The 16,843-nt window shown below is 43.3% G+C and overlaps 2 protein-coding genes across 6 annotated transcripts in view; one reads left to right on the top strand and one right to left on the bottom strand.

The window, feature by feature from the left end:
- Positions 1 to 16,242, bottom strand: part of MAP4K3 (mitogen-activated protein kinase kinase kinase kinase 3) — a 192,847-nt gene extending 176,605 nt beyond the window's left edge. For all 3 annotated transcript variants that reach the window (XR_009521463.1, XM_060026758.1, XM_060026759.1), the window contains exon 1: positions 15,947 to 16,242. Coding sequence is in view for 2 of the 3 variants with exons in the window: in XM_060026758.1 (XP_059882741.1) it covers positions 15,947 to 16,042 (96 nt within the window). In the remaining variant the exon portion in view is untranslated. The remainder of the gene's footprint in view (positions 1 to 15,946) is intronic.
- Positions 16,243 to 16,481: 239 nt separating this feature from the next.
- The window catches only part of TMEM178A (transmembrane protein 178A), a 248,614-nt gene continuing 248,252 nt past the window's right edge, over positions 16,482 to 16,843 (top strand). For all 3 annotated transcript variants that reach the window (XM_060026765.1, XM_060026769.2, XM_060026764.1), the window contains exon 1: positions 16,482 to 16,688. The gene's annotated coding sequence lies outside the window, so the exon portion shown is untranslated. The remainder of the gene's footprint in view (positions 16,689 to 16,843) is intronic.

Raw genomic sequence — 16,843 nt, 5'->3', positions numbered from 1 at the left:
CATTCCCACCAGCAGTGCAAGAGGGTTCCCTTTTCTCCACACCCTCTCCAGCATTTATTGTTTCTAGATTTATTGATGATGGCCATTCTGACTGGTGTGAGATGATATCTCATTGTAGTTTTGATTTGCATTTCTCTAATGATTAATGATGTTGAGCATTCTTTCATGTGTTTGTTGGCAGTCTGTATATCTTCTTTGGAGAAATGTCTCTTTAGGTCTTCTGCCCATTTTTGGATTGGGTTGTTTGTTTTTTTGTTGTTGTTGAGCTGCATGAGCTGCTTGTAAATTTTGGAGATTAATCCTTTGTCAGTTGCTTCATTTGCAAATATTTTCTCCCATTCTGAGGGTTGTCTTTTGGTCTTGTTTATGGTTTCCTTTGCTGTGCAAAAGCTTTGAAGTTTCATTAGGTCCCATTTGTTTATTTTTGTTTTTATTTCCATTACTCTAGGGGGTGGGTCAGAAAGAATCTTGCTGTGATTTATGTCATAGAGTGTTCTGCCTATGTTTTCCTCTAATAGTTTGATAGTTTCTGGCCTTATATTTAGGTCTTTAATCCATTTTGAGCTTATTTTTGTGTATGGTGTTAGGGAGTGTTCTAATTTCATTCTTTTACATGTACCTGTCCAGTTTTCCCAGCACCATTTATTGAAGAGGCTGTCCTTTTTCCACTGTACATTCCTGCCACCTTTATCAAAGACAAGGTGTCCATATGTGCATGGGTTTATCTCTGGGCTTTCTATCCTGTTCCATTGATCTATATTTCTGTTTTTGTGCCAGTACCATACTGTCTTGATAACTGTAGCTTTGTAGTATAGTCTGAAGTCAGGGAGCCTGATTCCTCCAGTTCCTTTTTTTGTTCTCAAGATTGCTTTGGCTATTCGGGGTCTTTTGTGTTTCCATACAAATTGCGAAATTTTTTGTTCTAGTTCTGTGAAAAATGCCAGTGGTAGTTTGATAGGGATTGCATTGAATCTATAGATTGCTTTGGGTAGTAGAGTCATTTTCACAATGTTGATTCTTCCAATCCAAGAACATGGTATATGTCTCCATCTATTTGTATCATCTTTAATTTCTTTCATCAGTGTCTTATAGTTTTCTGCATACAGGTCTTTTGTCTCCTTAGGTAGGTTTATTCCTAGATATTTTATTCTTTTTGTTGCAATGGTAAATGGGAGTGTTTTCTTGATTTCACTTTCAGATTTTTCATCATTAGTATATAGGAATGCCAGAGATTTCTGTGCATTAATTTTGTATCCTGCTACTTTACCAAATTCATTGATTAGCTCTAGTAGTTTTCTGGTAGCATCTTTAGGCTTCTCTATGTATAGGATCATGTCATCTGCAAACAGTGACAGCTTTACTTCTTCTTTTCCGATTTGTATTCCTTTTATTTCCTTCTCTTCTCTGATTGCTGTGGCTAAAACTTCCAAAACTATGTTGAATAAGAGTGGTGAGAGTGGGCACCCTTGTCTTGTTCCTGATCTTAGTGGAAATGCTTTCAGTTTTTCACCATTGAGGATGATGTTTGCTGTGGGCTTGTCGTATATGGCCTTTATTATGTTGAGGAAAGTTCCCTCTATGCCTACTTTCTGCAGGGTTTTTATCATAAATGGGTGTTGAATTTTGTCAAAAGCTTTCTCTGCATCTATTGAGATGATCATATGGTTTTTCTCCTTCAGTTTGTTAATATGGTTTATCACATTGATAGATTTGCATATATTGAAGAATCCTTGCATTCCCGGAACAAACCCCACCTGATCATGGTGTATGATCCTTTTAATGTGCTGTTGGATTCTGTTTGCTAGTATTTTGTTGAGGATTTTTGCATCTATGTTCATCAGTGATATTGGTCTGTAGTTTTCTTTCTTTGTGACATCCTTGCCTGGTTTTGGTATCAAGGTGATGGTGGCCTCGTAGAATGAGTTTGGGAGTGTTCCTCCCTCTGCTATATTTTGGAAGAGTTTGAGAAGGATAGGTGTTAGCTCTTCTCTAAATGTTTGATAGAATTCGCCTGTGAAGCCATCTGGTCCTGGGCTTTTCTTTGTTGGAAGATTTTTAATCACAGTTTCAATTTCAGTGCTTGTGATTGGTCTGTTCATATTTTCTATTTCTTCCTGGTTCAGTCTTGGCAGGTTGTGCATTTCTAAGAATTTGTCCATTTCTTCCAGGTTGTCCATTTTATTGGCATAGAGTTGCCTGTAGTAATCTCTCAAATCCTTTGTATTTCTGCAGTGTCAGTTGTTACTTCTCCTTTTTCATTTCTAATTCTATTGATTTGAGTCTTCTCCCTTTTTTTTTTGATGAGTCTGGCTAATGGTTTATCAATTTTGTTTATCTTCTCAAAGAACCAGCTTTTAGTTTTATTGATCTTTGTTATTGTTTCCTTCATTTCTTTTTCATTTATTTCTGATCTGATCTTTATGTTTTCTTTCCTTCTGCTAACTTTGGGTTTTTTTTGTTCTTCTTTATCTAATTGCTTTAGATGCAAGGTTAGGTTGTTTATTCGAGATGTTTCCTGTTTCTAAGGTAGTATTGTATTGCTATAAACTTTCCTCTTAGAACTGCTTTTGCTGCATCCCATAGGTTTTGGGTCGTCATGTCTCCATTGTCATTTGTTTCCAGGTATTTTTTGATTTCCTCTTTGATATCTTCAGTGATCACTTCATTATTAAATAGTGTATTGTTTAGCCTCCATGTGTTTGTATTTTTTACAGAGCTTTTCCTGTAATTGATATCTAGTCTCATAGCGTTGTGGTCAGAAAAGATACTTGATACAATTACAATTTTCTTAAATTTACCAAGGCTTGATTTGTGACCCAAGATATAATCTATCCTGGAGAATGTTCCATGCGCACTGGAGAAAAATGTGCATTCTGTTGTTTTTGGATGGAATGTCCTATAAATATCAATTAAGTCCATCTTGTTTAATGTACCATTTAAAGCTTGTGTTTCCTTATTTTCATTTTGGATGACCTGTCCATTGGTGAAAGTGGGGTGTTCAGGTCCCTTACTATGATTGTGTTACTGTTGATTTCCCCTTTTATGGCTGTTACTATTTGCCGTATGTATTGAGGTGCTCCTATGTTGGGTGCATAAATATTTACAATTGTTATATCTTCTTCTTAGATTGATCCCTTGATCATTATGTAGTGTCCTTCTTTGTCTCTTCTAATAGTCTTTATTTTAAACTCTATTTTTTCTGATATGAGAATTGCTACTCCAGCTTTCTTTTGATTTCCATTTGCATGGAATATCTTTTTCCATCCCCTCACTTTCAGTCTGTATGTTTCCCTAGGTCTGAAGTGGGCCTCTTGTAGATAGCATATATACGGGTCTTGTTTCTGTGTCCATTCAGCCAGTCTGTGTCTTTTGGTGGGTGCATTTAATCCATTTACATTTAAGGTAATTATTGATATGTATGTTCCTATTCCCATTTTCTTAATTGTTTTGGGTTTGTTATTGTAGGTCTTTTCCTTCTCTTGTGTTTCTTGCCTAGAGAAGTTCCTTTAGCATTTGTTGTAAAGCTGGTTTGGTGGTGCTGAACTCTCTCAGCCTTTGCTTGTCTGTAAAGGTTTTAATTTCTCCATCAAATCTGAATGAGTTCCTTGCTGGGTAGAGTAATCTTGGTTGTAGGTTGTTCTCCTTCATCACTTTAAATATGTCCTGCCACTCCCTTCTGGCTTGCAGGGTTTCTGCTGAAATATCAGCTGTTAACCTTATGGGGATTCCCTTGTATGTTATTTGTTGTTTTTCCCTTGCTGCTTTTTTTTTTTGCAGTACACGGGCCTCTCACTGTTGTGGCCTCTCCCATTGCGGAGCACAGGCTCCGGACGCACAGGCTCAGCAGCCATGGCTAACGGGCCCAGCCGCTCCGCAGCATGTGGGATCTTCTCAGACCAGGGCACGAACCTGCATCCTCTGCATCGGCAGGCAGACTCTCAACCACTGCGCCACCAGGGAAGCCCTCCATTGCTGCTTTTAATATGTTTCCTTTGTATTTAATTTTTGATAGTTTAATATGTGTCTTGGCATGTTTCTCCTTGGATTTATCCTGTATGGGGCTCTCTGTGCTTCCTGGACTCGATTAATTCCTATCCCATATTAGGGAAGTTTTCAACTATAATCTCTTCAAATATTTTCTCAGTCCCTTTCTTTTTCTCTTCTTCTTCTGGGACCCCTAAAATTTGAATGTTGGTGCATTTTATGTTGTCCCAGAGGTCTCCAAGACTGTCCTCAGTTCTTTTCATTCTTTTTTCTTTATTCTGCTCTGCAGTAGGTATTTCCACTATTTTATCTTCCAGGTCACTTATCCGTTCTTCTGCCTCAGTTATTCTGCTATTGATCCCTTCTAGAGTATTTTGTGGGTTTTTTTGTTTGTTTGTTTTTGCATGGGCCTCTCACTGCTGTGGCCTCTCCCGTTGCGGAGCACAGGCTCCAGACGCGCAGGCTCGGCAGCCATGGCTCACGGGCCCAGCCGCTCCGCGGCATGTGGGATCTTCCCGGACCAGGACACGAACCCCCGTCTCCTGCATCAGCAGGCGGACTCTCAACCACTGCACCACCAGGGAAGCTCAAGAGTATTTTTAATTTCATTTACTGTGTTGTTCATCATTGCTTGTTTCCTCTTTAGTTCTTCTAGGTTCTTTTTAAATGTTTCTTGCATTTTCTCTATTCTATTTCCAAGATTTTGGATCATCTTTACTATCATTACTCTGAATTCTTTTTCAGGTAGACTGCCTATTTCCTCTTCATTTGTTAGGTCTGGTGGGTTTTTATCTTGCTCCTTCATCTGCTGTGTGTTTTTCTGTCTTCTCATTTTGCTTATCTTACTGTGTTTGGGGTCTCATTTCCCCAGGCAGCAGGTTCGTAGTTCCCGTTGTTTTTGGTGTCTGTTCCCAGTGGCTAAGGTTGGTTCAGTGGGTTGTGCAGGCTTCCTGGTGGAGGGGACTAGTGCCTGTGTTCTGGTGGATGAGGCTGGATCTTGTCTTTCTGGTGGGCAGGTCCACGTCTGGTGGTGTGTTTTGGGGTGTCTGTGGACTTACTATGATTTTAGGCAGCCTCTCTGCTAATGGACGGGGCTGTGTTCCTGTCTTGCTAGTTGTTTGGCATAGGGTGTCCAGCACTGTAGCTTGCTGGTCATTGAGTGGAGCTGGGACTTGTTGTTGAGATGGAGATCTCTGGGAGATATTCGCTGTTTGATATTACATGGAGCTGGGAAGTCTCTTGTGGACCAGTGTCCTGAAGTTGGCTCTCCCACCTCAGAGGCACAGCCCTGACGCCTGGCAGGAGCACCAAGAGCCTTTCATCCACAAGGCTCAGAATAAAAGGGAGACAAAAAAAGAAAGCAAGAAAGCAAGAAAGCAAGAAAGCAAAAGAAAGGAAAGAAAAAAAGAAAGAAAGAAAGAAAGAGGATAAAATAAGATAAAATAAAATAAAGTTATTAAAATAAAAAATAATTATTAAGAAAAAAATTTTGAAAGAAAAAACGGACGGACAGAATCCTAGGACAAATGGTGAAAGCAAAGCTATACAGACAAAATCTCACACAGAAGCATACACATACTCACAAAGAGAGGAAAAGGGGAAAAAATAATATATCTTGTTCCCAGTTCCCCTCCTCAATTTGGGATGATTCGTTGTCTATTCAGGTATTCCACAGATGCAGGGTACATCAAGTTGGTTGTGGAGCTTTAATCTGCTGCTTCTGAGGCTGCTGGGAGCTATTTCCCTTTCTCTTCTTTGTTCATACAGTTCCCAGGGTTCAGCTTTGGATTTGGCCCCGCCTCTGCGTGTAGGTCGCCAGAGGGCGTCTGTTCATTTTAAACCCTCAGACAGGACGGGGTTAAAAGAGCAGCTGATTTGGCGGCTCTGGCTCACTCAGGCCGGGGGGAGGGAGGGGTACAGATGCAGGGCGAGCCTGCGGCTTCAGAGGCCATCGTGACGTTGCACCAGCCTGAGGTGCGCCGTGCGTTCTCCCGGGGAAGTTGTCCCTGGATCCCGGGACCCTGGCAGTGGCGGGCTGCACAGGCTCCCGGGAGGGGAGGTGTGGATAGTGACCTGTGCTCGCACACAGGCTTCTTGGTGGCGGCAGCAGCAGCCTTAGTGTCTCCTGCCCGTCTCTGTGGTCCGCGCTTTTAGCCGCGGCTCGCGCCCGTCTCTGGAGCTCCTTTAAGCAGCGCTCTTAATCCCCTCTCCTCGAGCACCAGGAAACAAAGAGGGAAGAAAAAGTCTCTTGCCTCTTCGGCAGGTCCAGACTTTTCCCCGAACTCCCTCCCAGCTAGCCGTGGCGCACTAACCCCCTTCAGGCTGTGTTCACGCCGCCAACCCCAGTCCTCTCCCTGCGCTCCGACCGAAGCCTGAACCTCAACTCCCCGCTCCCAACCGCTCCAGCGGCTGAGCAGACAAGACTCTCGGACTGGTGAGTGCTGGTCGGCACCGATCCTCTGTGTGGGAATCTCTCCGCTTTGCCCTCCACACCCCTGTTGCTGCGCTCTCCTCCGTGGCTCCGAAGCTTCTCCCCCGCCACCCCATCTCCCCCCCAGTGAAGGGGCTTCCTAGTGTATGGAAACCTTTCCTCCTTCACAGCTCCCTCCCACTGGTGCAGGTCCCGTCCGTATTCTTTTGTCTCTGTTTTTCCTTTTTTCTTTTGCCCTACCCAGGTACGTGGGGAGTTTCTTGCCTTTTGGTAGGTCTGAGGTCTTCTGCCAGCGTTCAATGGGTGTTCTATAGGAGCAGTTCCACGTGTAGATGTATTTCTGATGTATCTGTGGGGAGGAAGGTGATCTTCGCATCTTACTCTTCGGCCATCTTCTCCCTCTTACTCTTCCGCCATCTTCTCTCTGCAACTAACTTTTTTTTTTTTTTTTTTTTTGCAGTACACGGGCCTCTCACTGTTGTGGCCTCTCCCATTGCAGAGCACAGGCTCTGGATGTGCAGGGTCAGCAGCCATGGCTCACAGGCCCAGCCGCTCCGTAGCATGTGGGACCTTCCCGGACCGGGGCACGAACCCGTGTCCCCTGCTTCGGCAGGCAGACTCTCAACCACTGTGCCACCAGGGAAGCCCTGCAACTAACTTTTAATTGTCAAGTTGTGGAGATGCAGAAGAGGAAAATACCCACAATTACCTGAAAAGGCTATTAAAATATTCTCCTTTTCCAAATAAATACATGTGAGAGACCAGATTTTCTTCACATGTCAACCGAAACAAAATATCCCAATAGGATGAAGAAACACATCTGAGAAACAGCTGTCTTCTATTTAACCAAATATTAAAGACATTTGCAAAATGTACAACAATCCCACTCCCTTCACTCAATTTTTGTTTGGAAAATAGTTATTTTTCATGAAAATGTCATTTATGTTAACATGTAATAGGTTTATTTTTCTTTTTAATAAATTAATATTTTAAAAAATTTCTCAGGTATAATTGCTAATATAGTCAATAGCAATAGATATAATTAACATAAACAACTTTGGTGTTCTCAATAATTTTTAAGAGTACAAAAGGATTCTGAAACAGACTCTATTTTACAGATATTTCTGTCCTTTCTCTCTGATCCACTCTCATTACGATTGCCAGAATAATCCTGGGCACTTTCAACATTATTACTTCTTGCACAAAAGCCTTAGTGTTCCCAACATCCTGTCACTTCCTATCTACACAATTTTACCTGGCTTTCAAGAACTTTATAAATTGGCCCTGCCTTATCTAGCAAATTTTACTTCTCCATGCTCCCCAACACAAGTCTCCATGTTACTTAATCCTCCCTTTCAGTCTCTAACCCTTTACTCCTGTGGTTAAATGCTCACCTGGAAAGCACCCCCAGCCCCTATTCCCTCCTCTGCTTTCCTCCTCTCTCTCTGCCTCCTCCAATCTAAACTTTCTCATCGTAAAGGCCCAGAGAGCAAAAAGGACAATGCCTTGAATGTCAGGCTTAAACTACCAATGGAGTATAAGCTTTAAAAATTTTGAATCACTATATTGTATACCTGTAACTTACATAATATTGTACAGAAACTATACTTCAATTTAAAAAAAAGGTGTGTACTTTAGTTTATAGGCAATGAAGAGAAGATTCTTTGAGCAGAAGGTGGATGATTTATACAGAAAGAATGTTCTTACCATCTCAAGTTTCTAAGAAGAGTTTAAACAAACTAAATAAATGTCTTCTTTGGACATACCTAAATTTACGGTCAAATCTAAGATTTTTCCAATAGACTTTAAGGACTAAGGGAGGTGATACACTGTCACATTAGGAATCCAAACCTAAAATCTCAGGTCAAGGCAACTGGAACTCTGAAACATGGCATCTTCCAGAACCAAAAAAACTGTAAAAAACAAAAGTGGAAAACAAACATGATTTCATCTCTCAAATCTAAGACCTTCTGGTATTGGTGAACAAAGTCCTCTTCCTGATTAGAAGTCCAATTTAATCATATTTTCGAAAAACAAAAACCAGTATGTAATAGCTATATATATTCACTAGTCACTAAATGTCTTTACTTTAAAATGACAGAGTATTCTCATATGCATGTAAGTTATGAACATTGCTTAGTATGCAGAAGATACATTAAACCTACTGATTTAGTTTAGACCTAATAATAAACCACAATGTTTAATTCATTCTATACCCACTATGGCCAGAGATCTAGGTCAAGCCCAATGTCATCTCCACTTTAAAACCTGCTATGATTTCTCCCAACCAGAAATAATGATCTCCTTCCTCTAAACTTAGGTAGTAGCACACGGTTTGTTCCTCTCATGCCAGTTCATTCATTTATTCCACAAATATTTACTGAGAGTCTAAATATGTGTTAGGCACTTTTCTATGTTCTGGGGATACAGCCATGAACAAAACAAAACCACCAGCTTCCCGGACTGACACTCTAGTGGGAAAAGAAAGGCAATAAACAAATAAATATAAGGTGATACATGCCACAGTGAAAATTAGGGAGAGTAGGGGGCAAAGCTGAATTTTTTATAAAGCTAATAAAACTTACAGTTCAGGCCTCCTCACTTCCCCGGGGCCTCTATGAGTGCTGAAAGTTACTGGAACACGTAGAATGTTTCTGGTGGGGAAGAGAAGTCCAGTGGAAGCACTACATGATAGCATTTTTGATCAAATGCCTAAAGAGGCCTCAGAAGAAAGGGACCTGACTCTAAGGTTACAGCATTTTGTTGGGACATCTTTTCTAACTCCAAATAATTATTCACTTTCACACCAAACTTTTTATTCTAATTTATTTGTTTTCTCAATGAGGGTACCCAAATTACTGTATAAAGTTCAGGGCCTACAAAATCTGGATCCATCCCTGGTAAAGACAGAAGTGGGGAGGAGCTGTTTTTTATAGGATGATAAGGAACAGGCACATTAAAAGGTGACATTTGAGCTGAGACCTGAGGGAAATGAAGAAACAAACCATACAGATATTGGGGGGGCGGGGTTATGAGCACAGACAGCAAGTGTAAAACCACTGAGGCAGCAGCACGAGGAGCAGAGTAGGTCAGGAAGACAGGAGCAGGAGAAATACATAATAATAAACAGTATTACCGACAATTAACAATTACTGAGTATTATGTGACAGGCACTGTCCCAAGTACTTTTTAAAAAATATTTATTTATTTATTTTGGCTGTGCCAGGTCTTAGTTGTGGCACGCGGGCTTCTTAATTGCAGCATGCAGACTCTTAGTTGCAGCACGCGTGCAGGATGTAGTTCTCTGACCAGGGATCAAACCCAGGCCCGCTGCATTGGGAGTGCAGAGTCTTACCCACTGGACCACCAGGGAAGTCCCCCAAGTACTTTTCTAAGCATCTCCATTTTACAACTGAGGAAACTGAGGCACAGAGAGAAGGATTAGGTAATTGGCTAGTGGGTGGTGAAACTAGGCAGTCTGCCTCCAGAACCTGCTCTTAAATCACACTGCTGAATATATACTACCAAATGTAAAATAGATAGCTACTGGGAAGCAGCCGCATAGCACAGGGACATCAGCTCTGTGCTCTGTGACCACCTTAGAGCGGTGGGATAGGGAGGGTGGGAGGGGGACTCAAGAGGGAGGAGATATGGGGATATATGTATATGTATACGTGATTCACTTTGTTATAAAGCAGAAACTAACACACCATTGTAAAGCAATTATACTGCAATAAAGATGTTAAAAAAAAAATCACTGTGCTGTGCTACAGAGAAGTCGGTTGTCTAGATTATGGAGTGTCAAGACAATCTCTCAGCCAGTAAGAGATTTAATGTGCTAGAAAAGAGGAAATCAACACAGTTTTGATCTCAAACTATGATAGCTAAAAGTAGGTTTACAATTTATGTCCCTGTAAATAAAATACCAAGTCTTGTCATTTTTCCTACTCCACACACAGTCCCTAGGACCTTTCCTTTCATATTACAGCTATTCAGTGTAGGATGAATGTTAAATGGACTCTCATGAGAGAATGACTAACTACTCACTCTCAATACAAAATAATTAGATGTTGTTTCACAAGTAAATATACATACAAATCAAATCTTGGAGGTAAGTACCTCCTTTAGGGAATCAGATCCATATCAAAGTCAGGTAAGCTGTTTGTATCTACAGAAATTATCCCACAATCTGTTCCACTGTCATTTTCCACCTAAAATAACTACTGATACGAGAAAACTCTACCTTACTTTACCTTAAATACTCAATCATTCTGAAGTTAGGACCACTTCCTCTGGTCCCTCTAGACTTTGTCCTCCATGAAAGTAAAAATGGGCATAATCCGGATACACATGTTTTATTTTCCTTCAGCTGTTCTTTTCTAAATGCTTAAGGTCTTCATGTCCCTCATAGGAGGCGAGGTTTCAGAACTGAGTTTTCCAGAAAAGTTCTTATAAATCCTGACTATAATGAAAGAATTAGTGTTTGATGATATTAATCGGAATACCATGAGAGACGCAGAGTTACAAACAAGTCAACACATAATTCACTAAATACTTGCACATACAAATTAATTTCCTGATTTCACTGTCCAACCTTCAATTTTTCTCCTGTCAGCTTTCAGAGTCTCTCTACATAGATCACCATGTGAGTGCTACCTTGGAGCTTAGCCACATTACAGCCTCTGCTTCAGAGGGAATGGCTTCCAAACACACATAGATAAAATCAATATCAACATTTCCAAAGCATGTTCTGCAAGACACCAGTTCTAAGGACAAGCAATCGGTATTACAGAGAAGAATCCCATCATCAAGTAACTTTGGAGTTTGCTGGGTTAAGCAAAGTTTACCAGGTTTCTTTACCATAGGACTCCTCGGCCTCTGATACACTCATAGTACTGCTTTCCCTGGAGCATCCTGGTCACAGTTTTTTGTTTGTTTGCTTGTTTGGCTGCATCCCACAGCATGCAGGATCTTCTTAGTTCCCCGACCAGGGATCGAACCCGTGCCCCCGGCAGTGGAAGTGCAGAGTTCTAACCACTGGACTGCCGGGGAAGCCCCCTAGTCACAGTTTGGAAAATGCTTATGAAGTCCAGTCTGGAAGTAAAAGATGATTCCAAGGCTTCAAGCCTTAACAAACTGACACTACTGGGGCTTTTGACCTTGTCTCCATTTGTCAGCTGGAGATAATGGGCTAGAACTCAGAAGGCACAAGCTGGAGGCATCTGGGAGTCATTCACAGGGACAAAGCTAACTCCACAAGACCAGATGAGATACTCCCTGAGAAACACATGAAGACCAGTACTTCAAAACAACCCTGCCTTACCCTACCTCTAGCTTTAGTATCGTCTCTCTAGCAATAAATCTAGAAAGACATCCGTAAATGAAGACTCTAAGGGTAGGAATAATACAAATTAAACTGGAAAACTGCCTGAGAAAAAAATAGCATAATGCATGTGAAAATCATACTAATGTTGATAAATGTTGATAATGTGATACGGTATACAAAGACCTAACTTCTCCAAGCTTCTCCAAGTAATCGCTTTCAAGTGACAAACCTATAGCTCATTCATTCTCTTCTTTTTTGGGATCATGGAACTCTTTGAGAATGTAATGAATACCAAAAGCCATCTCTCCAGAAAAACACACACACATACAACATTAAGCCTATAAATTTCCAAGGGTTTCCTGGGCCCCCTGCGGCTCAACCAGAGCCCTTTCTAGCTGTCAACTCCTAAGCCCCTGAGTAACTCCTGCTACAGATACTTCATCTGACAGACAAAGCCCAGAGTTACAGCACATTTAAAAGTGTGTAAGCCTTTTCTTTTTAAACTATATTTTCATGTACTTTAAGACAGTGCAGAGGAAATGTATATTTGCATTTTTTTGGCCTCAAAAAAATTAAAACGTATTTGTTGAGTGAAACAAGTCAACACCATAAACAGAAGGGCATATGATGGTAATAATATCTTCACGACAAAACAGCTCTGAGAGGCTAAGTGATTTTATAAGGCCAAAGAGCTAATAAATTCTAGATCTTCCACATCCTAGCTCAGTACTTTTTAACTAAACCATGCCACCTTAAATATAATAAGCATATTATCACACTGCATAGGATATAGTTTTCAAAATAAAAATCCCTTAAAACACCAACCTTCTAAGAATGACTATAAATAATTAGGCCTCTAACTTACTTACTTAATTGGACCATTCCATTTTTAGCACCTAAATACTGACAAATTAAGGAGCAAATTATATATACCAGCTTTTGAAAAAAATTCTTTAAGGCACTACTCTCTAATCAACACCATTTGTAAAAATAATGAAAATCGAAAACAGCAAAATACAAAAAAATCTGTTATCTTTATAGCATGAACATGACTATATACAGACAAAAATACAAATAGTTTAAGCTTTGGGTCATTCAGCAAACGGGATATGACGCCAAAAACCACACAGAGTTTCTCTGCTTTGGGCCCCTGATATTAGAAGAGTCTGGCAGGCAGGGATCAAGTATCTATTATCTGATGTCCACTTGGCAGACTCTACAAAAACAGTGAGGCCTGGCTGCACAGCAGGAGTTAGGTATTCTAACTACTACCTAAAGATCCACTCTAACTCGGAGTGTGGCTGCAACTAACATGCTAAACTAAGTGTGTGCCTCCGTTTCTCCACTGGAAATTCGATAATACATTATCTGCCCATATGCTGGTTAAGGACACAGTAGCTAGAGCAAACTGGTTCACATTTTGGCTTTGCCACCTACGAACTTTGGCAAGTTACTGTAACTTCCCTGTGCCTTAGTTTCTTCTGATGCAAAATGGAGTTAATAACAGCATCTCTTTCATTGGGCTATTGTAAGGACTGAGGTAATACATGGAGAAGTCTTCGAGCAGTGCCTGGCAAGTAATAAGCACTCTATAAATGTTAGTTTCCATTATCATTATTTTAAACAGATGACAAGATTAATCAACTTATACCTGCACTGCACTTAGATGTCCTTAGGAAATTACAGGCCTTAATTTTTTTACGTTTTAATCATGTGGCTTAACTACCAGCTGTTTTTTCTAAATATAGTAAATACATGGCCAATTATTCTTGTAAAGAACTGAAAAAGAACTTACTGTCTACACTGCCACCTAAGCCTGACACATTAGCAAAGTTTCAGTTAACTTTTCATCTCAATATAACCAGACTCCCTTTTTAAAAAATTTATTTATTTATTATTATTATTATTTTGTGGCTGTGTTGGGTCTTCGTTGCTGTGCGCAGGCTTTCTCTAGTTGTGGTGAGCGGGGGCTACTCTTTGTTGTGGTGCACAGGCTTCGCATTGCGGTGGCTTCTCTTGTTGAGGAGCATGGGCTCTAGGCACGCGGGCTTCAGTAGTTGTGGTGCGCGGGCTTCAGTAGTTGTGGCTCGTGGGGTCAGCAGTTGTGGCTCACGGGTTCTAGAGCGCAGGCTTAGTAGTTGTGGCACATGGGCTTAGTTGCTCCCCAGCATGTGGGATCTTCCCAGACCAGGGCTTGAACCTGTATCCCCTGCATTGGCAGGTGGATTCTTAACCATTGTGCCATCAGGGAAGCCCTAACCAGACTCCCTTAACCAACTCTAAGCTACCTGGATTCACTCACTTCAACTTTCACAATCACTACAAATTCCAAGCACAATACCGTAATGGTTATGCTTACAGTGGCCTCCTAACTGCTCTTTACCTCTGCCCCCCCATCTCCACTCCCCACACTGCAGTAGGTAAAGCTTGAAAGCTTGTAAAAATCCAAGTCTAATTTCACTCTCCTACTTAAAATCCTGCAATGGTCCCTTATTGTCCTAAAGAGAAGTCCCACCTCCTTACAAGACCAAAGAGGCCTGCATGATCTAGGGTCATCCTCCCTCTCCGGCTACTGAGGCCACATAGGCCTTCTTTCAAATCCTCACCCTGTTCTTTAGGGCCTCCAAGCCTGCACAGATCATGCTTCCTCTATCTGGCATAATTCCCTCTCCCCATTGCCTCTGACTCCCCAGCGGAGATGAAGTCCTCCTGTTATACACTCTCCTAACCCTAATCCTAATCCTCTCCTCTCGGCAGCACAAAAGAAAACTCAATAAAATAATTGTTTAAATGGTTGTTTAATGTTGTTCTTATCCAAAAAATATAAACAAGTAAGACTTGGGAACATGTCTCTCTTTTAGCGCTACAACCCAAGTGCTTAGATAGATGCACAGTACCTTATACACAGTAGATGTGTCACATAGGTGACAACATAGACACCTGTGTTGTCTATGGAGAAAAGTGGTGATATAACTGATGATGGAAAGCAAATCATCCACAAAACAAGACTAATGCAGAATACTGGCTGCACTGTATTAAATATCTAAGTTACCATATGCATTACAAGTGAAGTAAAAGTAAAAACCTACTGCTTAAAGGTGGGCAAAATAAAGTTAAGACTCAACTTTCCAAAGGAAAGTTAAGTTTCTTTGTGCATCCTCAGGTGTTATGTGAAACAGGCGGAGTTCCACTTCAGTTACCAGTAAGAAGATACACAACCAAATCAAGACTGCTGCCACATTTGGCACAAGCCTGCTCTTCTTGGCAGTCTCTGTGAGGCCAAGAGTTGAGCTGGCCAGAGGAGCATGATTTATCTGCCACATTTAGAAGTGGTCCCTCTACAACAGGAATGCTATGCTACTAATGGGCTTTGAATTCTAACCTTGCCAAACCAGTACCTTTCCTAAGTATTCAATTCACTTATATATATATATAAAAAAGCTGAATCCTATGTGTCACTGACAAAAACAAGTTTAATAAGGCATCACGGTCCAATTCGAGTTGGAGAAAAAGTTGCTCTTTCGAAAGAAAAAAAGAAGGAAAGACGGGAGGGAAGGGAGGGAAAGAAAGAAAGAAAGAAAAGAAAGAAAGGGAGAAAGGGAGGAAGGGAGGAAGGGAGGAAGGAAGAAAGAAGTCATGCTAACCAGATCTCTTTTACAAAAGAAAGTCATTACTTGGAAAATTAAAAGAAACTGGTATGCGGATGCTAGGAGGCTTAAGGTTGAGGGGCTGTCGATGGACGCTGCCCAGTGAAATGACTATCGCCGGGCCTGGTGGGCAGCAGATGCCAACCCACCGCGAACAATCCCAGGTCCGTGGAGAGCATGCAGGTTTGACATAAGCCAAACCCCTGCTGTCCGGCTCGTCGCACTGACCCTGCCAATGCAACAAACGCGCAGACCCTCTCCGCGCGGTGAGGAGCGGAGTTGCCGCCGCCGTTCAGCACTTCCCGGGAAACGCGCGTCCGGGGGAGGCTCAGGTAAGGACCCGGGGATCTCGGGATTAAACGTTTGGCCCTTTGTTCTCTGCACGGTCGCGGAGCCCTGGGCACCCGCCGCTCCTCCTCGCCCACCGCTCCCGGGCGCCAGCGTCTGCCGCCGACAGGCAGCGCGGACTCGGGCGCCCCGACTCGCCGGCGCCCCTCGCCCTCCCCGCGGCGGGTCAGCGCCCCACGGCCTCAGCGGCGCGCGGCCCCTCGCCCTCACCTTGTAGACGTCGCCGTAGGTGCCGCTGCCGATGCGCTGAATCAGCTCGAAGTCCTCCTGAGGGTTCCGGCGGGACAGATCGAAGCAGGGGTTCATGGCGGGCCCCGGGTGCCCCCAGCCTCCCTCCCGGGCAGGGGAGGGGGGGCGCTCAGGGGGCCACACGGAGAGTGGGAGCCGCGGCGGGCCCCCTGCTCCCCCGGCGGTCACAATCGCCCGGCTCCACGCTGCGGCCGCCGCCGCGGACGACGACGACCGGCCTAACCGTCCCCGCCCCCCGCAGCCCGCCGCGGCGCCGAACCCGGGTCACACCCACACGGAGCCGAGGACGCTCGCAGCCCCTCGCTCGGGGTGAAACTCCAACATGGCTTCCGCCTTCGCCGCTCCTCCCCCTCCCCTTACTCCGGCTCCTCCACCCTCCTCCCCTTTCCCGGCTCCCGCCCGACTGCGCAGCCGCGAGCCCGGAGGGAGCGCTCCCCGGACCCGCGCGCGGCCCTCCCCGTGCGCGCTCCGGCTCCCCGCGCTTGCCTGGCGAGGCCCGGTCCCCGGGCCCTATTCGGCCAAAACGGCCGCGGCTTCCCCGCGCTGGGGACCCGCGCGCGACCGCCGCTGTGCCGTGCCAGAAAAGGCTCGCCTGCCCCCCGGGACGGCGGAGGGGGGGCAGGCAGAAAGGAGCTCCTATTCGCTTCTCATTTACCCAGCGACAAAGTCTGACGTCGCCGCATCAGGTCCCCATCCTAAGCAGGTAGTATAGTTTTAATTTGCAAGACGGCCCGTGTCCCGAACTTTTTTTTTAGAAGCAACTATACATAGGACACAGCCGAGTCCCACAGACTTTCTGGGATTGCGGGGAAGGGGTTGTTGTCCTGAGGAAATCCTCTGAAAAAAGTGAGCTGCGCT

Source organism: Delphinus delphis, chromosome 12 (assembly GCF_949987515.2).
Source record: "Delphinus delphis chromosome 12, mDelDel1.2, whole genome shotgun sequence".
NCBI lineage: Eukaryota > Metazoa > Chordata > Mammalia > Artiodactyla > Delphinidae > Delphinus > Delphinus delphis.
This window is presented reverse-complemented; position numbering and strand designations above follow the sequence as displayed.